At 34.7% G+C, this 27,160-nt stretch overlaps 1 protein-coding gene across 8 annotated transcripts in view; it reads right to left on the bottom strand.

The window, feature by feature from the left end:
* Positions 1-1,990: 1,990 nt before the first annotated feature.
* The window catches only part of SENP7 (SUMO specific peptidase 7), a 120,730-nt gene continuing 95,560 nt past the window's right edge, over positions 1,991-27,160 (bottom strand). For 4 of the 8 annotated variants that reach the window (XM_019648355.1, XM_019648357.1, XM_019648359.1 and 1 more), the window contains 12 exons: positions 25,050-25,229; positions 23,570-23,832; positions 21,245-21,408; positions 19,735-19,851; positions 14,070-14,192; positions 10,277-10,369; positions 9,329-9,453; positions 8,298-8,350; positions 7,016-7,059; positions 6,853-6,921; positions 6,043-6,193; positions 1,991-3,808 (listed from right to left, as the gene is read on the bottom strand). In XM_019648355.1, the coding sequence (XP_019503900.1) occupies positions 3,671-3,808; positions 6,043-6,193; positions 6,853-6,921; positions 7,016-7,059; positions 8,298-8,350; positions 9,329-9,453; positions 10,277-10,369; positions 14,070-14,192; positions 19,735-19,851; positions 21,245-21,408; positions 23,570-23,832; positions 25,050-25,229 (1,520 nt within the window). In that variant the 3' untranslated portion in view covers positions 1,991-3,670. The remainder of the gene's footprint in view (positions 3,809-6,042; positions 6,194-6,852; positions 6,922-7,015; positions 7,060-8,297; positions 8,351-9,328; positions 9,454-10,276; positions 10,370-14,069; positions 14,193-19,734; positions 19,852-21,244; positions 21,409-23,569; positions 23,833-25,049; positions 25,230-27,160) is intronic. The other 4 variants (XM_019648356.1, XM_019648360.1, XM_019648361.1 and 1 more) reach the window with 1 other exon arrangement.

Below are 27,160 nucleotides of genomic sequence, written 5' to 3'. Positions count from 1 at the left end.
GGCCTGAGGTGTGCAGGTACAATGGTGCAACGCCTATTTCACACAACCACTTTATGACCTTGGATTCACAGTGACATTCAGTCACACCTATTAATAGCTCATTTACTTTGTATTAGAATACAGCTCAGAAAACAGCGTTACCATGATTGACAAGTAAAGCACATCTTCAACTGGAGTCCTTGTAGGAGTCCTGACCCTGATTTCTCCAGCCCCCAAAAGTGATGCACTCAGTTATAAGAGGCCACCTGGGTGGGTGCAGACCACACCAGCATAAGGAAGCCTCATCCACACAGAACCATGTCTTAACAGCCACTGGGAAGTTTCTAAATTTCCACAAAGACAAGGCCAGTTATGAGACTCCACAGAGGGAGGCAGGGGCCTATGTTTTCCAGAAAGGTTTTATACAGTCTAGTCACTCAGGTCAGAATGTGCATGCCACAGTTCTCCCAGTCCAGACATAGTTTCAACATTTAAAAAACTGTTGAATACAGCTAACATTTCACATTTATTTTAGCTCACTACATTGCCAAAGAAACAGTATTGAGCGAAAGAAAACACAAGATAATTTCCAATGAATAAAGGGCTTAAATTTCATATTAAGCCAAAAGTAATTAAAGTATAAATTAATAATTTTATATGACCAAAAAGTAGGTGACAGTGGAAAGATGAGGATAGAATATAGGTTTAAACAAGATTAAAAAAGGCTCTCTCTGTATGATAACTCTAAACCTATTTTCTGGGCTGGCCAAGTGGCTCAGTTGGTTAAGAGCTAATACAAGAGTGCAAGCTCTGATGGCCGAGTGGTTTAGTTGGTTAAGAGCTAACTCAAGAGCGAGAGCTCTGAGCAACGCAGTTCGAGTCCTGGCCCAAGCTGAGCTGCCACTGCAGCTGAGCTAGCCAACAGGTGGCAGGATGGCTCTGCTAAAAAAAAAAAAAAAAAATTGGCTAAACCTATTTCCTCCCTAATGGAGAAAGAAGCTGATTTTAAGAGGTATTAAACTGTTTCTAAGTCCTAGTTAAGTAATTGGATATGACTAAAAAAAAAAAAAACTAAACTATCGGGCCGGCCGAGTGGCGCGATGGTTAAGAACTCGCTTGGGATGCCAGAGGGCCCCGGTTCGGATCCCACATATGAGGGCCAGTGACACTGCCCTCCACAACTAGGATGCTGAAGGACAGCTCAACCTGGAGCTGGGCTGCCATGAGTCGCCGGCGACGGCGTAGGCTGCAGTCCCTGTGGCAGTGGGTTGCCATGGGCTACCGTATGTAGCCAGCAGCCAGCGTGAGCGGCCAGCAGCCGCAGTGAGCGGCCGTCCAGAAGCCGGCGACTGATCTGCCTCGCCAGAGAAGAGCGCAATGATGGTGCCAACTTGGCCCAGTGAAGCAACAACCTCCACAACTAGATTGAAGAACAAAGGACAGCAACTTGTCTGTTCCCCTTTCCCCAATTCCCCAACACTGTTCCCATCCCCCCAATTCCCCAATAAAAATCTTTAAAAACAAAACAAAACAAAACAAAAACTATCTTTTATCCCAAGACTTGTGAATTAAAAATATTATCTTCTCTAGGAAGGCTTTTTCCCCATCCACTTTACAACCCTCTTATTACCTCTCTACCACCTCTCACTACCTCACATGCACACACATACTCTCCTAGGCTGAACTCCCTCTTGTGCTCCCAAAGAAACTATGATTGTTTTTACCAGAGAATATTAAGACTGTTCGTATGTCTACTTTTCCCGTTAAACTATAAATGACTCAGGAATAAGAGCTGTCATTCATTTTACTGTACCTGGCAAATTGTCTGCTAGTAGTAGATACTTCAAAAATGTTCCCTGAACTGACAATCAAATTTACTATATGCTTGTTAAAATAGGAAGAAAAAATAATCTAAGCATCAGTTACATGATATGCACTAGCTATGGCACAATTCAAAATTTATTTCTAAGAACGGCTCACATTTCTTAAGAAAAAATTACGTCTCAATTTCATGAATTGGAAACATGTTTAATATAAAATGATATTCTCAAAACATTACTTCCACATGAATTTAGGAAAATGAATTTTAAACAATCTTCAAAACATGATAAAGGACAGTGAGTGGTATCTTTGAAAAACACACAAACAAAAAAGTTAAGAAATCACAAAGAAGATGTATTATATACTTGCTTTCCCAAAATTAAATGTACAAAATAATTAACAGTCACCTTAAAAAGTCCCCTCCCACACACACACAAATTGGGAACGAAACATGTAATTATAAGCATCTTTACAGGAAATCTCCAAAAGACAAATATATTTAAAACAACATAAAGATGGTGTCAAGATTAATAAAAGTTTAAGAACACTGATGCTTAACTAGCAATCTCAATTCACATGATTTTGAAATAAAATGTTCCTATTTTTAGCTTTACCTTGCCTTTGCTTCATTGCTTTATATACAGTTACAATGTAAATCCAAGAAAAGCTTACAACACAAGATTAAAATGATATTCATAAAAAACATTTTTCTTATTTGACAAAATACATTGTAATTGTCCCTCAAAATATTCCTGATAACTTTAGAAGTTTGTGAAGTATTTATATAATACCACAATTATCACACAAATTCAGAACTGTTACCTGACATTGAATTAAAAAAATCAAGTTCCATGAGGACTTTAGGTCTCTAAAAACTACAATTTAAAAATACAAAAGCAATGACATCAATGTGCCTTTGCAAATGAATACTGGGTAACAGAGCTATAAAATTATATATTTAGTTCTAACAATAAATAAGACTTTGAGGGTATTTTTTTAATTAAAATTATGAGGACACCAATTTTACCTTCTATACTTATATAAACTGTGTACATATATTCTGGGATAATGAAGGAGTCAATAGATAGCTATACTTCAAATAATCTAAGTTGAGCTACATATATAATTTTTAAAAACCTATTTTGGACAGCTAAACTTTTTTGTTCCAAATTTTACCCTGAATCAATGAACTAAATTCTCAGATCCCCACATATGACATCAAAAGATGAAAACAAATTATACAGCAGAGTAATGGTTCCACTTAGCAATTGAAAAAAACAAGCTGCGCTTTGAAAGATTGAGTTTTTGTCATCTTCCTAACATTATGTCTTCTTTTGCACTATACAGAAGGGATGCCGTAAATGGCATTTTCTGAAGCCTTGATACTAAATTCTTAAAAAAACAAAAAATACACAGTATTCATACTGCATGCTTGAGCTGCAAAGAATAGAATTACAATATAATGTGACTTGTCAACAAATTTGACAAGCACTGGGGCTGGCACCAGGGAGAACCTAACTCCCCCTCAACTCCCAGGTATGTGGAAGTACAGATCACATAGCTTTATTATCTACAAAAACATTCCCACATTACATATGCTATTGCATAATCCAAGCATATTTAATCAGAAAAATATCAAATATTTATGAAATTTTAATTTCTATCTAATAAGTTTATGTATATTACACCCATTTCTGCTCCATCAGATCCCAACAATTCTAATAATACACCTTATATATTTTAAATAATGCTCAATGACTTATAAAACTACTGAAAGTTATTTTCCTCTCTGTGAGCTGCCTAACACAAATGCTAGTAAGCAGCTTTCCAATAATCGTATAGAACGTCTGTGCCTGTTTATACAGATTAACTAGCTACTGCTGTCCTTCTGTTGCTGTAAATGAAGTTTCAAAATGAGCTCTCGAATATCTTCCCGTTTGGTCTTTATAACATGACGAGGAAACCATTTCTCTAAATGAATTGGAAGTTCAAAGTTAACAATAGGGTCCTAGAGAGAGAAAAGAAAGAATGCAATCACTTTAGCAGTATAATTCAAATTTGTTTTAATTTCATTTTTAAAAGAAATGAAAAATTGCTAACTGTATTTAAATAGCAGGTTTACTGAGATCATTCACATACCATACAACTCACCTGAAAAACTCAACTGAATGGTTTTCAGTATATACACAGAGTTGTGTAACTATCACCACAATCAATTTTAGAACATTTTCACTAAATTGCTAACTTTTCATCAAAATTAAATACTGTCTGTTCCATTACAGTGTTTAGGTGAATAGTGCAAACAGAATTAATAAATAATGATTCAGCACAATGCAGAAGTCAGGTTGGTTTGAACAATTTTTTCCAACATGTTAATATTTTGAATCTATTAAAACAAAGAGAAAGCCTTAACAATAAATGAAAAATCTCAAATAAAAAATACTCCAGAAATGCCTTCTTTTAGTGCAAGAAATAGCCAATTTTATGGATTCAAAGACTGCTGTATTTTTCCATATTAAGCTTAGTTGCAAGTTGCAACTGCAAAGACCTTTCCCCCTGTTTAAAAAAATAAATAACTGCTGAAGGAGGTTACTCCTAGGTCATGTTTATAAATTTGATGAAACTATTAGAATCCAGATGTAAGAAGGACTTACATCTTAAAGAAGGAATTCAGAGTCCCAGAGTATAATGCAGAAAGGATGGACAGACTGTCATTCTAGGAGCAAATGTCAGCGGAGATTTAACTACACAAGTACGTTTATTAGAAATAATATTGTTGGGGCTGCCAGTTAGCTCAGTTGGTTAGAGAGCAGTGCTCATAGCACCAAGGTTGCAGGTTCAATCCCCACATGGGCCACTGAGCTGCTCCCTCCACAACTAGAATGAAACAACTACTTGACTTGAAGCTGATGGGTCCTGGAAAAACAATGTTCCCCAATTAAGGAAAAGAAAAAAAAGAAAGAAAGAAAGAAATAATATTGTTTTTAAGATTTAGTTTACAAGTTCTACATGTTTTGAATGGTCTACCCCAAATCTTTTTTTTTCCCCCCACCTAAGCTCAGTTACATTACTGCATAAATTTGTAAAACACAAGGTTTAGTTTAGTTTTTTAAGGTTTTCCATCAGGAATCTTAAATGGCGCTATAGCCTTTATTAGAAGTATATTCTACTGACTGAGGCTATGTAAAGTAGAATTATGTAACAGACTCAAAATATGTTATGTAATAAGGCATTCTGAATGTTCTAAAATCAAAATAAAATCTCTTTGGAAAGAGTATTAGAAGACCAGAATTGTCACCCTATAATGAAGTTCCAATGTGGAATAAAAAAGGGGGAAAAAAATCCAACGTAACATTAATGGTTTCCATAATGTGTACCACATTCTACTGTTTAGTATCATTCCTCTCCAATTATACCAAAAGTTGCAACTACATACTACAACCCTCATGCTTTGCAAGTACCTTTAAGGTTTTTCCAAGAAACCATATAACCCAGTTCCTACACCTATCTTCATAAATAATACTGGCAATAAGCTGACAGTTGAAAAAGCAAAGAGTGATTCCTTGTTATTTAAAATTTCTTCTTAAATATTGCTACAGTTCCTATAGAGTTTGCAATGATCTAGAAAATAATATCCATGCTTGTCACTGTGCTTATGTAGCTTATGGTTTTCTGAGCTACTTGAATACATGATGAGTCTTTCAGTTCTAAAAATTTCTGTTTAAATTTCTTTCTGCCTTACTCTCCCCCCCACTCTACCATGTAATCTTTCTGGAACTCCAATTACATGTACATTAGACTTTTGGGCTGTATCACACTTGTCTCTTATGCTCTGTTTTCTTATTTACATTCTTTTTTCTCTGTGAGCAAGTTGGATACTTTCTTACATTTTTCTGAAGTTCACTAATCCTGTCTTCTGTTGTATCCAGTCTGCTATCAAACCTATCCAATAATTTCTTATTTTCAGATATATCATTGTATGTTTTTAACTTGATACTTTTTAGTAAATTCCATCTCTTGATCCACTTTGTTCGTCTTTGACTATTTTCTCCAACAAATTAATCAAATCATGTTAAAGTTCTTATCTGCTAACTCCAATATCTGGGTTATCTGCAGTTCCATTTCTTTTTTTTTTTTTTTCTTTCCTGATTATCTGTAACATTTCCTGCTTCTTCGCTTTGCCAGTAATTTGTGATTACATGCTGGTAACTGAAAAAGAAACTTATTTATATCTTTACATACCTTAAAGAAGCTTTCCACATATTGAAGTAAATATACTCCACAATCACTGCTATTATCCTGTTTAGGAACTTTAGGGCACAGGTCCACCATGTTTGTTTTGTTGAATTCACGATGAGTTTTTCGTTTGACTTCCCACTCTACCTCTAAATACCTTAATCATCAAAAAATAGAATGACTTGAGTAAAAATACCTTTACTATTATGCAATACTTTCACAAAAGTGAAAACACATTTGCTGCTAGATGTGCTGCCTCAAGCCAAATTTCCAAAGACTGAACTTTAACACTACAAATTATATGTAAGCCTTCAGAAAGAGCCTTCTGAGTTTCAAACTAAAAGCTAGACCTTTTGAACAACTCAACTTTCACAACTCAAAAACAGTTATTTATATGACAAAGTAAACTAACAAATTATTTTAAAACTTTAGCTGCTAGTTTTTTCCAGGTCCTACAGTAAATTAGAAAATTAGACACATATATACACACACACACACAGTAAGAATGTAAAAGTTATTTTTTCTGAAGTGTTACTTTTGACAATCACTAATATTTGCAATGCTCCCTTGTAAAATTATGCTTTTTGTTCAGTTATGAATAAATTCCAAATTTACTTTTGCTATAATCCTTGAGAAATATTGATACTTGAATATTATCACATATTAGGGGATATATACTATTGGTTAGTTTTATAGGCCTCATCTAAACATAATAAAATATAATTCTGTATAGTCTTTTCAGTAATTCTTGAGGTCACTTCAAAATTACTGAGATTTTTAGGTAACAGGCTAAAGGGTAAAACTGTCATTACTTACTCTCGTAAATTCTGAACTGTGTTTTGTATAGAAGCAGCTTTCAAGGAGTCTAGTATGAGAATGCATGGCCTATGGAGAGAAAAGGAAGAAATCAAGATGTACGTATCTGTATATAAAGTATATCTAAATATCTGAAAAAATTATCATTATAGCACGTACCTACCTTTTACACATTTTCTTTGGTATTGACATATTCGTCTCAGTACTCTGAAATAACATGAATTTTTATGACTTTGTAATTAAAGCTAATTTGAATAAATTAATATTCAGTTACTCTTTAAAATTAATATTTTAAATAAGAGTTCTTTTCATCAGCTGAAGTGAGTTCATTTCATTTTTCAAAATTCATTGATTTATTTTCTTATACTAGTGAAACAGTAGGTTACATAGTTTTACATGTGGCCTCAAGAAGTTATGTACCTTTAATATGTCCTAAAAAATAACCTGGAACTCTAATTACTTCTATTCAGAGTTATCATCTTAAGCAAATTTAACCTGTGCTTACATAGTCATACATTCTCTACCTCAGTATGTCAGCAGAGACACATTTCTTCCCTTTGATGCACAAGAAGCAGAATATTAATGTGCATTAAGGAAAACAAGATGGATGTTTTGTTGACAAATTTGAGAAACAATAGCACAAACTTAAATATATTTCTTTAAAGCAGAACTTCTCAGCATCTTTATTATTCTAATATAACTGTGACTCTCTAAGACAAGAATAGCACACAGAATTTACCCAACTTAAGTGACCTTAGGATCCTTTATCATAAACTGCATCTTAGAACAAGTGTTTCAAGGAACCCAATTTGGGAAACCCGGACCTAGAAGCAAGAAGGAACTTCCCTATCCTGCCACTGTGACAGCAGAAAAAGAAACCTCCTTCCTTCCTTCTGTCCAACCTATACCAGTGACAGTAAAGACACAGGCCTATGCTAACTGTATGTAGAAAAAAATTCATTAGATGGCTACCTTAATCAATTAAAGACACCGAATCTAGATCATGCATACCATATAAAGAAAAATTAACAGAAACTATCTTAGTCTCAGGAGTAGTATAGATTGGCCTTGGGTCTACTTTGAATAATTTTTATCAACAATTCACAATAAAAAATAAAATATAAAATAGGCTTGCTTAGCTTATTAATTACACTAAGTTCAAGAAATTGCTGATGCAAAGAATAAAAGTAAATCTGTCCCACAAAATTAGAAAAGCAGTCAACAAAGATGGCTACTAAATAAACAAACCAAGGGAGCTAAAGTGAGCTAAACAGATGCACGGAGAATGGTGATTTCTCTTGTTCTCTTTTCTACTCCCACAAAATACATCAAAGAATCATAAAGCTGCAAAATTTAATTATGGACCACCAATATCCATCATAGCCCACCTAGCTATGCCCTATTTTACAGATTCATTCCTTCACATTTATAAATAACACACTTACTTGTGAATCCACTGTACCCAAAGATACTGCTGAAGTTGTATGTAGATCATTATCTAGTTAGAAATAACAAAGCAGTTATGAGTCTTTATTTTATGTTTAATATAAAGTATTCAGATAAATTTAAATTCTAATTTGTATGCATAGTATTATTTAAAAGGAAAAAAATACCTGGAATCTATTTAATTTTTTTTTCATAGTTAATGTTATGAATAAAATTCAATCAACACATAAAACTGCCAACAGTCAGCTATTATCAGACATTACATAAACCCCAGAGCCAAAACAAAATATCAGTTAGCTGAGCTAGTTTCCTATAAAAGACAATCTTCAAATATGGATCACTAATCAAATGTCTGCTGTTTTAATGTGGAGGATCGTTAATTTGCCTGGTAACGGCTCTAACCTCAATCATCAAAGTGTTGCATAAGTACACTTTTGAAGCAGAGGATGATTAGAGAAAACTGAAAAAAATCAGTTGCTTTATCAGATTTTTTTTCCTCCCACGCTAGTCTTTGGTCAGTATTAATGGTAATGGCTATTATTAATTCTGCTTGCCACTTAGGCTACAGCTATAAAAAACGTAATTTTGATTTTTCTTCCTTAAAGTAGGCTTATTTGCTTGTTTAATTAGGATTTGGGTTGTAACATGATAAAAACCATGGAAGAGTTATGAGAGACCAAATGTTACCTAGCAAAATTACTAGTGCCAATAAGAATTGTGTTACTTTATATTAAGAAAAAAATGGGGAGTCTCAAGCTATGCCTGAAGACCCATGGCAAGAATTCTTAGACATGTAAGCAAGATTATTCTACAAAAAGTACTATGATAAAATTTGATATAACAGTATAACTTAAGAATTACATTTTGTCTATTCATGAAGCTGGGCATCTATCGTGAAAATTTCAGACTTCTTATTCTTCTAATAAGTTTAATGTTAATGAGTTACTATCTTTTAAAGTCATATTGTTCCCTATAATCATTTCACTGTTGTCATCATTATTAAAAACACCATCTACATTAAGTTTATCACCTATTGTCTTGTTGTCGTGTTCGGATTGCTGAGCCTGGGATTGCTGACATATGGTTTGTGGGCAATGCTCATACACAGCTTCTTCTAACCATGGAAAACAAATGACTGCAAGATACCAGTGAGACCTATTGAAAAAGAAATACAACCTTAATAACACAAAATCTAAACAATGTAAAAGAATATGTTCTAGAGCTATAGCTAAGAAAGTAGGCATGACAAACTTTACATCAATTTTGAAGAAGTTCATTGAAATATCTGATATAGAACACACATTCCAAAACTAACTAAATAAGTAGTAAGACTACTTAAGGTAAAATCTGAGTAATTTAAACATATTTACTTTCATATAGTAAACATTTCCTGTGAAGGATCTGCATTATTAAATAGATAGACACAGCATCACCATTTTTCTATTAGAACTTAAAGAGCTTATTCTCTTAAATATTTGAAGATTCATCCTAAAATCTTTTGATCTCCTATTTAGAAAATCTTTTCTTAAGTCCAAAAAAAAAAATAATAATTCAATGTCTCAGTCATGTGGGCATTTGTCTTATTTTTTTTTCCACTATATTTACAACATAACCACTGTCAAACCAAAATCCAAAATAAAGAACTCATTGTTTTAGCTCTTTAGAAAAAAATTTTAAATATTTATGAACCCATACTTTTTACTGATTATTAATCTGAAAATTGCCCCAATTTTTTTTTAAAAGAAATTTTATTGGGGAACAGTGTTTTTTTCCAGGACCCATCAGCTCCAAGTCAAGTAGTTGTCTTCAATCTAGTTGTGGAGGGCGCAGCTCTGCAGCCCATGTGGAAGTCGAACCGGCAACCTTGGTGTTATGAGCCTGTGCTCTAACCACCTGAGATAACTGGCCGCCCCAAAATGCCCCCAATTTTTTTCTGTACTCTCTCCAATTTTGATTTTAAAAAATCTGAAATACTCACGACTCATTTACAGGCACAAAGATGTAATCTTTATTAAAGATGTTTATGTGACGAGTCCATGTTCTTACTCTTTTATGTCTTCTTTGTGCCATTCTGGGAATATGAAAGATAAATACATTTGATATATAAAAAATTAAAAATTTAAGATAAGAATTTCAAGAATCATTTTTATATACTGAACAATGCTAGGTTTAGTTTATTTAACCATTCTCTTCAAGATATGCAATACATCACACACTAGAAAATTAAAGGCAACAATTTATAAAATGTTTTGTAGATTCCAAAAGTGGCACCATAACTGAATATAAACAGATATATGTATTTATTTTGCTTAGTTCCACCTGGGCATGATATAAAATATTATCATTAAACCTTAACAGAATTGTCTAAATGTTATATCTGTGATAAGGGAGGTGTTTTAAAACTTAATAGAAGAGGAGGAAGGGGGCAGATATTCTTAGATTTTTAAAGATGAAACTCATCTCCTTTCATTTCATACATAAGAAAACTATAGGATAAGGAGTTAAGTTAGCCATCATTTATCCATCTTTCATTTTATTTCTTCAACAAATATTTATTAAGCTCCTAAGAACAAATAATGAAAACCACTCACTCTGCCCTAAAGGAATTTATTTTAAAATGAGGGGAAAAAAAAAACTACAACAAATAACTAAAATATAAGCATCATAAGGAATTATGTTACAGCACCTAGGAAAGCTACCTATAGAAGGGTTGGTTCACACACACACACACACAAAAAAAATAGTTTCTTTTCTTTACATCATCAGGAAAGTTAAGGAAGGAAGACACAAAACCAAGTAGGGATGTCCAAAATATTTTAGGAAGGGGACGGCATTTAATAGTGGCATAAAGACGGTTGTATATAGCTTCCGGATGAGGCATCAGTCCCATGAAGGGCATCTTTTTATGCAGGGAATTAAATCATTAAGACCGGATATATTTATATACCAAGTGATATAGGAAATAGACATCTTTGTCCCATCTCTATGCATCTGACTACCTAACCAAACTCATAGGGAGAGACATTAGGAGTAAGATGGGATCCAGAATGGGCTAAAAGATGTGGCAGGAATCAGACACTGTGTGGAAGATTAACTTCATAAAATAATCAGGAGTCATATGTTTACTGAATTTTCTTATTTCAGGACGACCATTACAAGATTTTAAACAGTTACTTTCAATTAGTGCATATTCTGTTAGTTTTCCATTTGAGAATCTTTAGGATAGACACCACATTTTCTTCTGTTTTGTTATGCTGGTGTTGGTAGATTTCCTGATTATGCTAACTTTATTTGATTGGGAATATATCAGACATAGGAGAATAGGAAAGAATACGGGCGCCACAATATAATCTCTAACTGTGTAGAAAATCCTCAATGTAATGTCTAACAGTTCTCTCCCTATTTAATAATATACATTATTATTATCTTTTACTTCAAATTCCTAGTATGTTCTAAGTACTGACCAAAAGGCACTAGGGATAGAGTAGAAAACATGACAGATAAAGTCCCTGACCTCACGGGGCTTATAATTTAAAATGAGAAACAGAAAATGAACAAATAAACTAATTAGAAATTGTGTTGTGAAACCAACAGTGCCAAGAGAAAAAAATTCAGTCTGAAAATAGGGAAGAGCTTAGCATATTTGAAAACTGAAAGGGGGTAGGTTGAGCTGAAGTATATGGTGAGGGGAGAATGTTGTGAGATGAGTTTAGGGAGATAGAGAGAAGCCAGATCTTGCAGGATCTCCTAAACCATAGTAAATAAATAGTTAGTATATCACTTAGTCTGCAATTTCCTAACACTAGTAAATTTGACCCTTTTGTAGGGAATTTATTGGCCATTAAGGTTTATAACCCTAGCCACTCAGTGTTTCTGAGTTGTCCTTTTTTTACTGATTTGTAGGGATTTTTTTTGCGTGAATACTAACTACATGCACATCAGACCAAGCATTAGTATGAACATTTGTATGTTGTATGGAGTACTATCTTACTCCAAAATACAGCTCATGTAACTTTGTTTTGCATTTTGTACATTTATACATGATCAGGCATATAATATCTAGCTTTTTTAATTTTTACAAAAAATTTTAAAAATTTGAAAATACAGCAGAATCTACCTACTTTCATTTCCTCAGTTTCTAGGTGGATATGCCAAATTCATAATCTCTACATTGACTAATAACCTTAAAACAAAATGTAGGATTAAATGCATGGTACCCAAAATCAATATCTATATACATAAAACAGGAGAACATAAGAAATGTTAAATATCAAATGTATTTAATAAATCTTCCCCTTCTGTATATCCCTCTCCATTGACCCTGATTATCAAACATATTTTCAAATTGTGGTTTTCTCCTTAATTGATCCTGCAGGCCTTGTCCAACAGCACAAGTTCCAAACCCATAAAGACACTCAAAATATAGTTGCCCACGTTACAGTTTGTCTAGAACAGCTCCAGTACACACGTTGCCCAGTGTAGCTAATAATAGAGCCTCCTTTTATTCTCTCAAAGTGTCCCCATTTAGACCATAAATTATATAGTCACAACACTATACACAATAGAAAGGGCTTGAACTTGGAACTTGGAAAGCTATATCCAACTTTGGACAACTTATCTGACTTCTTTAGGCTTCAATTAATAAAGATGATGGTACTTATCTTAAAGATTATTGTAGAATGAAACAAAATATGTTCACTGCCTTAGCTCCAAGCAGATAATAAATGTTAATACACTCCCCATTCCTATCCTCCTTCTCCAACAATACAATACTTTATTGACCTGCTTCCTCATCAGAAAAGTTGGGATATAATATATATTACCTACATTATCTAAAAGAACTATTATAAGAGAAAATAATGTACAAAAATGTACCTATAAATTGGAAAGTGGTAGGTAAATGTTTACACTAACTATTTTAAAAATAAAAACTCTTAATTTTATCATGGGTCTACCATATAGATTATCACACAAATTATTAGGGGTGGGGAAAGGGGTGAAATGGCTCCATGCTACAACTATCAAGTTATTGCTATCTAAGAAATAAAAATAACTCCTTCCTCCTTTTTGCCTGTGCTTATCCTCTGTTCTGTAGGTTTTAGCATTAATCAAATAATACTTGGACAGAAATTCAGCTAAACTGTGCCAGCAAATAATGTATTTTGTGTAATGTTACATCAATTTAATTAAATAGTAGTATGTTGATGAGGGGCCAACCAGGAAAACAAATACTACTCTATATATTTAAGATAGATAAAATGTAATGCAGCGAATTGGCTACAGTGATGATAGAAAAAGTGTAAAGCCAAAGGGGGTCGGAGGGTGGGGGCTCTGAGGCAATCAGAGATCACCAGGGTAGGAAACCACTATCCTCCTGAAGGGCAAAGGGAAGAAGCAGTACCTCCAAATGGAAGCTAGAGCTCTAGCAGGTCTGTCCAGTGAGAGATGGACCCACAGAGGAAATACAGCTGCTGTCAGAATCACTGCCCAAGGCAGAGGTAAGGAAGAAATAACCTAGCTTCTTCCTTCCTTACCTTCCAACCTCTAGTGTCCCTCAAACGACATGCAATTGGTCATGCAGCCTGCAATAGTCGGCCTCCCTGTGAACTTGGAAGGGTGAGAAATGTTTTACAAGAGCAAACAAACCCAGGACCTACACAAGTGTTTAATATTGTTCAATCTAGGAAATACCATACGTGATTATTTCCTTAGGAATACCAAAATAGTATATTTGCTTCCCAAAACTTAAGTATATTGGAAGATTGACTTACGAAAGATTTGGATTATCTTCTGTTAAATTATTTTCCTTTCTTGTCAAGCATTTATAGAAAAAGCTACTAAAAATGTGACTTCGTTCAACAAGTTCATCTGATGCCTTCTCCAATATAAGATACCTGGTAAAGTAGCAACACCACAAAATTAAGTTACATATTTTTTTCTTTTTCATTAAAATTAAGTTATATTTAGATTTTACCTGGTTTTCCCCCAATTATCTTATATGTTCTGGAAATCTTTGGGTTTTTTAAATTAAATTTATTGGGGTGACATTGATTAGTGAAATTATATAGGTTTCAAATGTACAATTCTGTAATACATCTTCTATCTATTGCATTATGTGTTCACCACCCAGAGTCAGTTCTCCTTCCATCACCATATATTTGACCCCTTTTTCTTCTTCTACCTTCCCCGCTCCCCCACTACACTCTAGTAACCACTAAACTGTTGTCTGTATCTATAAATTTTTCTTTGTCTTGTTCATTTGTTGCTTCAGTTTTATATCCCATATCTTCATTTTTATATCCAATTAGATGGAAAGCAATCTTGCAATTTGTTTTGATTTCAGATTTTTTTGTTCTTTGATTACCTCACCAACATCAAGATCGTTTAAAGCAGAAATTGCCCACTTATTCATTCATTTACATAACAAATATTTATCAAATTCCTAACATGTGTCAAGCACCATATTTACACTGGAGACATAAAAAAAGAGAACAAAAAGTACTTGCTCCAATAGAGCTACAATCTGGAGTAGTGAGAGTAGAAGAAAATATTAACCAAATAATCACTGATCAAATATAAAACTGAAACTGACACTTCTAAATAAATCTAGAAAAATTTTAATAACTCTGAGACGTGATTAATCTCTAAATTCTTAGTCCACTTCTATACTAAAACAATTCTTCAATATAAGCTTTTAATTCAATCATTTAATGATTAAGCCCATTCATAATTAGATGACTCTGCTATTATTAATGTTTATGCAGGTTCAAAAATGACCTTGTAATTGCTTTAAAAAAAGCATAAAATACAAACACAACTTAAAGTTTTTTTAATATAGTTATGGGGCGGATACACTTCATGGAAGGAGACATGAAGAATGCTTCTGGGGTGATAGAAGTGTTCTTTATCTTGATCTGAATGATGATTACATGGATAGATACATATGAACATTCATTAGCTGTATACTTAAGATTTATGCACTTTGCTACTTGGAAGTTACTCATCAATTTAAAAAACAAATACTAAATAGTTTAAAAAATAAAGTGAGAATCCGCTCTGAAAGGAACGGATAGATATAGACAGTTTTGTGAAAAGGAAATATAGGAAAATAGAAATATGAAATAAAATTTTAGTTAATTCCAATAAAATATATTAAATACCACAGGTGATCCAATTCATCTCACAAAATATAAATTTGATACTATTGTAGGGATACAAAAATAAGTAAGATGCAAGATAGTTAACCTTTAAAAGAAGAATGATCATGAAATCACCAAATAACTTTAACACATTAAGCACCATGTCAGTCACCGGTGACTGACACTATACTTGCCATTCGGACCACATCAGTCACTGGTGACTGAAGATATACAATTTAAAAAATTATATTCTTCTATTAGAAAAACTAATTTCACTTGAATCGCTTTCACACGTTTCTTCTACTGACATTGTCACTGTTACAGGTAAAGAAAAATTTTTTAAACTGCACTGGAACACGAACCACAGACAACTGACTGAAGAGAAAGCATATCGGTGAAATTGGATATTGTGGGCTAAACGGGAAGGAAGACAAAACAGGCTTGGCACTTAACATGTTAAAATAAGGCAAAATATGATAAGTATCATAAAAGAGATGCAAATGAAGTATCCTGGGAGTTAATAATATCTGTTTAGAAGATCAGGAAAAGTTTCATGAAGGAACCTTGAAAGAGGAATAAAATTTCGACAGGTTGAGGTAAAGAGGTGAGTATTCCAGGAAGCAAGAAAACAGGGCACTGAGAATCGGTCAAGAAGGCAGAGTAGATAAACACTGATTATCTTCTCATGAGGATATCAAAATTACAACTAAACTACAGAATACCTGAAGTCTAGCTGAACCAAAGCCCTACAACTAAGAACATGTCGAAGAAGCCACCTAGACTGGTAGGAGGAGTGGAGACATGGAACGGGCTGGTCCCACACCCACATGTAACCATTAGAAATTGGGAGGGATAACTCTGTTGTGGAGCCTCCCACCCCCCTACACCCCACCCCCATTCCCCCCTCACACACACACACAGGTTTTCACAGCTTGGCCTCTTGAGGCACCTCCAAATACAGTGCAGGTGGTGTCTATCTGCAGACTGCTTTGTGGCTCATGCCAGGTGGCCCTGGGTAGAGCATAAGCTGACGCTGAACCTGGCTTATAGTGGGGGTGCTCCTAGGAAGCCACAGAACAGGCACACCTGGTCGCCAATTTTGGACCCAGCCAGAGTAACACCTGGCGGCTTCCAGGGAAGACACACCCAAAGGACAGACTGGGCAGGCACCAGAGCCCTGATAAAGCGAATCCTGCTCTGTAGGGTCAGTCCCTGTACAACAGTTCCTCCACTGTAGTCACAGCCAGTCCTCACAAACAATCAGCCCAAGGATTAATCCCTCCCATTGACATACAAACAGCAACAAAGGCAAAAACTACAAAACCCACACAAGAAACACACCTGGAGCACCATCTCAGGTGACCAGGAAGATTGCGCCTCTGAGACCCGCAGCACACCTACTACATAAGGCTACTATATAAGGCCACTCTACTAAGACCGGGTGACATAGAAGCCCTACCTAATACATAGAAACAAACACAGGGAGGCAGACAAAACGGGAAGACAAAGAAACATGTCCCAAATAAAAGGACAGAACAAATCTTCAGAAAAAGAACTAAACAAAATGGAGACAAGCAATCTACTAGATGCAGAGTTCAAAACATTGCTTATAAAGATGTTCAATGATCTCAGGGAGAACTTCAACAAAGAGATAGGAAACATAAAAATGGAGATAAAAAAACATAAAAACCAGCCAGTCAGAAATAAAGAATACAATAACTGAAATGAAAAATACATTAGAGGGAATCGACAGTAGATTAGATGACGCAGAGGATTGAATCGGTGATTTAGAAGATAAGGTAAAAGAAAACACCCAAACAGAACAGCAAAAAGAAAAAAGAATCCAAAAAACATGAGGACAGTTTAAGGGGCCTCTGGGACAACATCAAGTGTACCAACATTCACATCATAGGGGTACCAGAAGGAGAAGAGAGAGAGCAAGAAATTGAAAACCTATTTGAAGAAATAATGACTGAAAACGTCCCTAACCTGGCAAAGGAAATACACATACAAGCCCAGGAAGCACAGAGTCCCAAACAACATGAACACAAAGAGGCCCACAAAGAGACAAAGGATACAAGGAGACTACTTGAAAAGACAGAATACCAATTTAGGTAAGATAAGGAGTACTAGAAAGATTGTCAAGAGAATGTGAGAGGCAGAATCTACTAAAATTGGCAACTGAATATGTAGAGAGGGAAGGGAGGGTGAAGAGTCCATGATGATGGAGACTCATTCCCAGCATAGATGGAATAATAGGAATCAGATTTACCCTTCTGCTTGAAACAAGCAAAAAATTGGGAAAAAATATATGAAACAATAGTTTTCAAAACCCTGGACATCAGGCAACAAAGAACAGTGATCCTTGAAAAATGGGAAACAAGAAAGGTGAGCTCCACTAATGCCCCAGCTCACTGCCTTGATAGTTTCCAGCCTGCAGCACAAGGAGTAACCCAGGTGGAGCCTGGCAGACTCCCTGAGTTGAAGAGATGATGAGAGTAAGGAGACACCAAGGCAGCAGTTTGCAGACCAGAATACTGGAAAGAAAAGACCTGTATGTGTATAGACAGAATGCCAAACACCTGCAGAGTCCTCAAGTAATTATCAAAGTATTAATCATTGCATGCTTGTAAGGAAAATACCCAAGGCCAGGACAAGAACTACCTGAAAAGATTAGATAGAAGAGTACCCAGCATTCATGCAGGCCATGGGAAAAATGCCTTTTCCTTCCAGCCAGGCTGGAAAACTTCATGATTCATGAGGTACTGGGTAGAATACTCAGAAGGGTCTTTCCTCAGTAATGCAGATTAATTTGTTGGCCTCGCCTAACAAATCTTATAAGGCATGATCCTTGAAAGCATCAAACTGTCTCCAAATAATCTATGTTCCAGAACAAAATTCAAGAATATTTACAGGAATACAGAAATACCCAGCATCCAATAAAAAATTACCAGACATGCAAAGAAGCAAGGAAAAAAAAAAAAAAGACTCATAATGAAGAGAAAAATCAGTCAATTGAAATCAACCCAGAACTGACACAGATGTTAGAAAAAGTGGGAAAGGACATTAAAACAGTTATTACAACTATATTCCCTGTGTTAAAATGTTAAAGAGACAAGGAAGATATTAAAAAGACCCAAATCAAACTTGCAGAGATTAAATCGACAATGTCTGGGAGAAAGAGTAAATGGTAGTGTGAGATATGGGGCCTGAGTAACTGGAATAAGTATAGTATTATCGGTAAAACAATAGGGTCTTCGGTAAGATGAAAATAAATTTAGTTTGGGAGGGGTCAGTGAAATAATTAGAGACATCTTGAAGAAGTGTTGGAAATGTAGGTCAAGGGACACAGTAAAAAATGAAGGCTAGAAATAAATTACCTTTGCATAAAACTTTCCTATCTAGGGCCGGCCAAGTGGCATGTTGGTTAAGAGCTGGCTTGGGACGCCAGAGGGCCCCGGTTCAGATCCCACACATGAGGGCCAGTGACACTGCCCTCTACAGCTAAGATGCTGAACAACAGCTCAGCCTAGAGCTGGGCTGCTGTGAGTCGCCAGCGACAGCTTAGGCTGCAGCCTCTGCTGAAGTGGGTTGCCATGGGCTACAGTATGTAGTCAGCAGCCAGCGTGAGCGGCCAGCAGCCCCCGTGAGCGGCCATCCAGAACCCGGCGACTGATCTGCCTCTCCCAGGAAGAGTACAATGATGGTGCCAACTTGAGCCAGTGAAGCAACGTCCTCCACAACTAGACTTAAGAACAAAAGGACAGCAGCTTGTCTGTTCCCCTGCCCCCAATTCCCCAGCACTGTTCCCATCCCCCAATTCCCAAATAAAAATCTTTAAAAAAAAAAAAACTTTCCTATCTATTTTTTCAGCTTGCCTATACAAAAATTTTTTAATTATTTTTAATGGAATAGTGATGTGGATTTTTTAAATGACTGTTAACTCTTACAGTGCTTAAAAATACAAAGGAAACTACACAGAATTGCTTCTTTTCAGTTCCCAGTGATCTGTAATTATGTTAATACTTCCTTCACCACAATAATACAATAGTCAAAAAAGAATAAATCAAAAACAAGTGAAACAAAAAAAGGATCTCTTGTGAACGTATATAGTATCTACAGGAAATAACATAATGAAACTGAATTAGTCAATTCTAGAAAATCTTGGTAGGCAAAAAATTTTTCAAATCTGAAATCTTGGCAGGTTACTTTAATATAAACACTTCAGAGATAAAAACAGTTACTTGAAGATTCACATCAAAACCTGACAAATGAGATCATTTATCATTATACTTACTTAAGGTAGAAATCAATAATTACATCATTAAGAAACTCCCCTTCTTCTAAGCACTCCAGATCTTCATTAGTTACTCCTAATCCCCCTTTAGTAGGTGGTGGAGGATATACAATCAACCTTAAAAAAGTAAAAATAAAGTTAAAATATATTGGTATTGAAAATTCTAGTATCAAAGAGATTTGTTATATGGAATAATAACAGGGCAATAGTATACAATAACTAAAATATGTAGAGTAAAAAATATCTGGCAGTATACAAGGAATTATATTTTCCTTCCTTTACTTTCACAAGCTACTAATAGTACTTTCATTGAGTATTTTTTCATTTCCAATTCTTCCTGTGTGGGCTAGTCTCAATACTTGTCTAGTCAATAGGTTACATCTCACAGCAGTTACAATGCCATTGAGGATGTCCGTCTTCTGCACAATTTTTGCCTTTCAACAAGCTGATGTAATAACCATAGAAGATTTTCCTATGCTCTATTTTCCAATTCTAAGAGAATCCCCAAGACTAGTTCCTTTCTATTCAGAAGAACCATCAGCCAAAAACTATGCTCTATTGGTGGCAAGTTTAAACCAGCATCTGGGCAATAAAGAAATAACATGGGAGGCTTAGGAGGCAACTTTCCCATAATTAAGTGCTTACAAAGATGTAAAACTTAAGAGAACATAAAGAAAATGAATAATAAGAACACAACCAAAAGGAAGTAGAAGACAGATGACAACTAATTAGGCATCTTTCTTCTAGCACTCTCTCTAAAGTTCAAAAATAAGACCAGCTGTAAATTCCTGGCTATAAGCTTGGAATAGACAGGATGATAATGCACAAATGTAGTCAATAATAAAGGTATAATAAGTATTTCTTGAACCAGAAAGATTCAAGAAGATAAAAGTCACCTGCAATTGATTTAATCTTGATAATCATGGCACCTAATCAAACAAGAATACGTGAAAAATTTAAATGCTAATATGATAGTTTTTATTTTATTGGCAATTTTCCTATCCGTGCTTTCATTTTTTCCCCTAAAATACACAAAAGAAATCACATAGAGGAATAAGATCAAAATGCACAGACTTCCTATTCTGCCTTCCAACCATGAGAAGACACATAAAAGATGAATTATAAACAAAGAAGGAACTTCTGAAAGTTCTGATAAACTCCAAAGAACTTTAAATTGAGGGATACTGTAGTAAACAATTTCACTGTCCTATCATATATTTAGATATGGAATATATAATCTTAAAAATCATACATTGGTATTCAAATTTTTTCAATAAATGCTTTAATCTTACCGAATTTGACACTTTGGGCTGCCATTTGTTTTATGACATGAAACTAAATATAATGGGGCACCAATTGTTTTCTTCATAAAATTTTTTTTAACTTTCTCATAAATTAAGAAAACATTTTTTCTATTATTAACTGTCAGCATGAAAGTAAACCTCAAAACATTTAAAAAGGTAAACTACAAAAAATCAGCAACATGAATGAAATCTACTAATGTTCCCACCTTACGAATAGGATATGACACAGTACATACTTCTGAACAGGTCCAGTGTGCCTGACTTCCCGCCATTCTTCATCTGGATTAGATGTAATAGAAAGTGAGTAGCAGCCACTACTTTGCTTATGCAGGAAGGTGTAAGTAGGCTTGGCGGTATCTGTATTCGAGGGCTGAAAGAAAATGGCAAAGAAAAAGATCTCCTTATAGATACATAAATACATATTAACTCTCAAAAGGACAAAGTCAAAACCTAGACTTGTAAGAGAAAGTGTGACTAAAGGAAATCCAGATCAAGTTATTTCTACATTTTTAGAATTTCTACAAAGATATAAACATCAAAATAATACTTTTGATCAAAAGATATTATACATACAATGGTCAAAGTTTCACTTACAGTGTTACTTACAGATCAAAAGAGGTGATAAATTGTAGAAAAAAAAATTTAAAAATCTGAAAGAGTTTATAATAATATAAATTGGTATTCTATTATTAAATGGAAAAGTAGGATATAAATTTGCATATACAATAAAAGTGCCATGCAAAATATTTATAACATATACATAAACAAAGATAGTGGTCAAGTCTCACGCTTTGTCTTCCAGTAATTTGGCTTTCTACAGGCCTTTTAAATAACAGATTGTGTGTGTGTGCGCGTGTACCATCACAAACTTAATAAACACTTTTCTTTCTAGAGGTATTTCACAAAGATACACAAGCCACATGTTATATTACCAACCTCCTATCTAAAAAAACCCCAGCATTTTTAAACTTTTGTTTCAAGATAATTTTAGACTTATAGAAAAGTTGAAAAAAAACAAGCCTCTTCCAGATTCCCATAATATTGTAAGGGTGACACTGTATTTTCTATTTTCAAAATTTAACACTCTAGTTTAGTTGTATTTAACAATGTAATTTACTGGAAAATTATTTCTCATTTTCTTTGCTTCCCTCTCCTCCTACTGAATTTAATGACCCTGTTTTCTCAAGGCTGTATGCATATCTCATTAATCTGTTTAACCTCTAGAACACTGACTTGAAAAAAATTGTTTCAGCCCTTAGACCTCTGCTTCGCCAGCAACCAAACCAGGCTGAGATTCACTCCTATAATGGGTATGAAATAACCTTATCTCAGAACAAACCAGACTCTGGGAAGCATTTTATTTATTTTTAGTCAGCGCCCAGCAATCGCCTAACTCCCACTGTCATCAGCACCCAGGAATGACATGACTAACTCCTCCTTTCTGTTGTTCTGCTTCTTCCTATATGCCTATAAAACCTTCCGGTCATTCTCAGAAGGAGGAAGGTGGTCTTTGAGACAGCAATCCGCCACCTTCCCAGAATGCTAGCTAGCATTGTGAATAAACCTACTTTTCTTTCCACCAACCTTGTCTCTTGATCATTGGCAGCAAGCAGCCGAACCTGAGTTCGGTAACAATATTAACAACTTATACAACCATAGTACAATTATCAAACATAAGAAATTAACCTTGGTATAATATTATAAACTAAACTACACATTTTATTCTGGTTTCATTAGTTTTTCCACTAATTTTTTTTTCTGTTTCAGGATCCTATAATCAATTCCTCTGTCTTTCCTTGTCTTTCATAATCTTGATATTTTTAAAGAGCATTAGTCAGTTATTTTGTAACCAGGTTTGTCTGATTTTTCTCATGATTAGACTCAGGTTATGCACTATGGGAAGAATATACCACAGAAGTAATGTACCCTTCTCAGTGCATGATGTGACAAGTATATTATGCCAACATGTCTTATCACTGGTAACGTTCTCTCTGATCACTTGGGTTAAGGTAATGTCTGTCAGGATTCTCCACTGTAAAGCTGCTACTTTTTGTAATTAGTAAATATTTGGGGGGAAAGAATTTGGATTATGAATACATCCTGTTTCTCCTTTAGTTTTTAACCATTAAATTTAGCATCTCTTGGTGGACCATGCCTGCAACAATCATAACTATGTTTTTTCTAGTGGTGGTTTTATATTTCTCCTTTTATATTTATTAATTGGAACACTTTTCTAAAAAAGAATTGCCCCTTATTCACCATTTTTTATTTATTCGTTCATTAATTCAGTTATTTATTTGTATCAATATAGATTTGTGGGTATTTATTTTATTCTTTGGTAATAATCACATGCTATTATTATTGATTTTGCTGATCAAACTGTTCTAACTTTGGCATTGGGAATTCTTTCAGGTTGGCTCCTGTGCCCTTTTGACAAAACATAGCATTTCGAAATCAACCTAATTTCAATGAAAGAATTTTTACCAAAACTCCTCCCTCCTCCTCACCAATTATATTTATCATATGCTAACCTGAGATACTGATTTCATCTTCATTTCTTCAGCAGCAGCAGCAGGGAAAGAACAAGTTGAAGCACAATAGTACTGAATAAAAGAACTTTCTTTTGAAGAGAGGTCCTGAAATAGAGGAAGTGCCTGAACCCAAGACAATGGATAAGAAAGCTCTGATTCTTCATCGGTTTTACTTATTTCTGTCATGATGTGTTTCAATTTCATTTCTTCCGTTTGTGAAACAGGATTGTGTAGCTCAAGGAAAATGAATTCACTGGATTTTGCTAATTAAAAAAAAAATGTATCAATAATATTATTTTTCAAGGGTATTATAATTAAAATAATTTGATTTGTAATAACAGTAAGGTTGGTATATAACCCAACAAAGTATTTTCTATGTTAGTTAATAACACAGGTAAATTTAAATCCCAAAATAGGCCATTAGTAACTCAGAACCAAAATTCACAATTTTTAGACTCCTACTGCATTAGAATGAAAACTCCACAATGGTACTGAACTCTGTATTTCGAGGACCCAGCATTTATTAGGTACTAGTAAACATTTGTTAATGAATGTATGAATAAGTGAATGAACAATAACTAAGCACTTAATTATTTTTCTCGAGCCTCTCCATACATCCAATCTATTAATTAAAAAGTATTCCTTCCATTATATCATTTACTTTCATCAATCATTTCAACAGTGGTCTCAAATGACATCCTCTCCCCCAATACTGATTATAAATGGCTTATTATAGTTTTCCAACTTCTCTGCTATGTAACCATGAATTTTCCCAATTAATTTGGAAGTAGTGAAGACAGCAAAATAACTAATTTTAAAGACATAAAATTTAGTTCACTAGTTAACATCTTTTAATGTGCACAGAAGTATGGGGTAAGGGGAAGGGGGAGAAGGTAGAGAGATCAAAGAGATAAGAAAGAACTTTACTAATTTGATTTACCCAATTCTAAACCAGGCTCCTGTAAAGTTGGAAACTAAACAAAGCTGGGAAATATCTCAAGATGCATATATACAGGTAAGTGTTATGGGAGCATACAGAAAAGTAATCAACCCAGTCTTAGAGAAAGGATATATAAGTAAACTGAGTTCATCTTTTAGAAACTAAAGAAAACGTTGTAAGTAAAGACTTCTGTATTTTATTTAGCTTTGCCACTGATTATCTCAGTCACAGTTCATTATGAAATAAGAGCAAGAAATTCATAAGAAAAGTAGCCAAGGATGGCAACTGACTAAAAGATATGGTGTTCCTTTTATTTTAGAAGATAATTGCATTTGGTAAAATATTAGTAAAGAAATTACATGAATAAATAACTTATCTTACATAATAGTAAGGAATAAAATGTTTTAATTCAATAAACAATTTCAATTCAATGAAACTATACTCTATTAAATTATTACATTCTATTATTTTAGAAGAAAACTACTTTATTTATACGACTTCTCAGGTTATACTGAAATTTAGAAATCATTTTATACTCACATTGCTGGCTTAATACAGAGTTTTCTAATTGGGTCTGAATCTCCTGAAGATAATGTGAAGAGACCCAGAGGAAGAGGATAGCATGGCTCCTTTTACTGTGATCATCATCCTTACTTTTCCATAACCCAAACCTCTTTAAATATGTGGTATCCACTAGCAATGAAACCTCATTCAGGGACACTAAAATAAATAAAATATAACAAATTAATAAATTAATCTATTTAGGAAAATAACACTTCTACATTATATAACTCTATTATACTATATTTTTCAAAAAGAATTATATGTCGAGCCGGCTGAGTGGCTCATTGATTAAGAGTTGGCTTGGGGGCCGGCCGAGTGGCGCATTGGTTAAGAGCAGGCGCATTGGGACGCCAGAGGGCCCCGGTTCGGATCCCAAATATGAGGGCCAATGATACAGCCCTCTACAGCTAAGATGCTGAACAACAGCTCAACCTGGAGCTGGGCTGCCGTGAGTCGCCGGCAATGGCAGATGGGTTGCCATGGGCTACCGTGTGTAGCCAACAGCCAGTGTGAGTGGCCAGCAACCGCTGTGAGCGGCCGTCCAGAAGCTAGCAACTGATCTGCCTCGCAGGGAAGAGCACATTGATGGTGCCAACTTGGGCCAGTGAAGCAACGTCCTCCACAACTAGACTGAAGAACAAAAGGACAGCAGCTTGTCTGTTCCCCTCCCCCAATTCCCCAATAAAATCTTTAAAAAAAAACAGAATTATATGTCAAGTTTTCCAAAAATATTGGGTTGTCAGAAAAGTCATGACGCATTTTTGCAACAAAAAAAACAGAAAAAATATGTCATGACTTTTCCGACAACCCAATAGTATTCCCAGTGCACTTCACTAAACTTAGCTGAAATACCCCAAACAATATTATTAGAGTAAAAAAGATCATATTACAATTAGAAAGGGTCAAATAATTATTAAATAATAATTAAATGTAGCAATTTAGTCTCTCATATAAGTTTTCAGTTATACCCAGGAAAGGAAAATATGAAATTAAATTTCCATAGCATAAAAACCTTATCCAGGGAGATTTCTTACAATAAGTTCCAGTACCACTAGCAAAAACGGGGGGGGGGGGGGGAACCATCTTGTCAGTGCAGAAAACTAAGCATAGTATAACCTAAAAAATTATGTATTTCTATCTTGGTCAATGCTATCAATCAAGACTCCAAATACTATCATAAGCCAATTTATGCCTATTTTTCTTCTCCCCAAACATTTGCATTCAACTACACAGACTAGCCACTATCAAAAGATTGTCAAGAATAATATGAGCTTCTGAATGGTCTTAAGATGACATTTTTTAAAAAATTCTTCCAGGTTTTACTTCTCAAAACTTCTAGGTAATCACTCTGAATCATCACTTTTTCTCCCTCATGGAGAGCTAAAAAATCTCCCCTGAGGACCTTGTTTTTGTTTTTGTTTTTTTTAATTCAAAGAAACATAACAATGGTATAAAGAAGTCCTGAGGGTCATCTGGTACAACCTGAAGAAAACAAACAGCTGAACTAGGAATATAAATATCAGCTAAGTATAAACCTAAGATGGGTACCAATTTGAAACAAATCTCTTAGTACTCCTGCCCCCATTATCTCCTGGGACCTGCTACTCTACTCAAATTGTAGTTCTCAGCCTGTGACATTGGCATCACTTGGGAGCCTGTTAGAAATGCAGAAAACCAGGCCCCACCCTAGATCTACTGAATCAGATCTTCAGTTTAACAAAAACCCCAGGTTTGATTCATATGAACATTAAAGTTTGAAAAGCATTTTACAATAGCATTCAAATATTAGTAACTAGCTACCTTAATGTTCTCATGCCAGCCATTCTTTTATTTTCACTTTTTCTTATAAATTAATCCATTTTAAACATCTCTTTATTTCTTTCATATTTCCTGCTTTCCTTCATTCTTTCCTTCCCTTTTTCCAGTTCTCCAATGTCTTTTTCTTGTTCCGTTTCTGTATGTCTTACTATGTATCCTCTGTGCCTGTTTACATGCCTGCCAGCCTGCCTTCCCCTCTTACTTTCCTGTCCTATCCTATCTTATCGCCCCTCTTTCTTTTACTGTCTATTTACTGGCTCCTGTAACAG

The sequence above is a fragment of the Hipposideros armiger genome, unplaced genomic scaffold, assembly GCF_001890085.2.
Source record: "Hipposideros armiger isolate ML-2016 unplaced genomic scaffold, ASM189008v1 scaffold_125, whole genome shotgun sequence".
NCBI lineage: Eukaryota > Metazoa > Chordata > Mammalia > Chiroptera > Hipposideridae > Hipposideros > Hipposideros armiger.
Note: the sequence above shows the minus strand (reverse complement) of the source record. Positions and strands in the feature narration are given on the sequence as shown.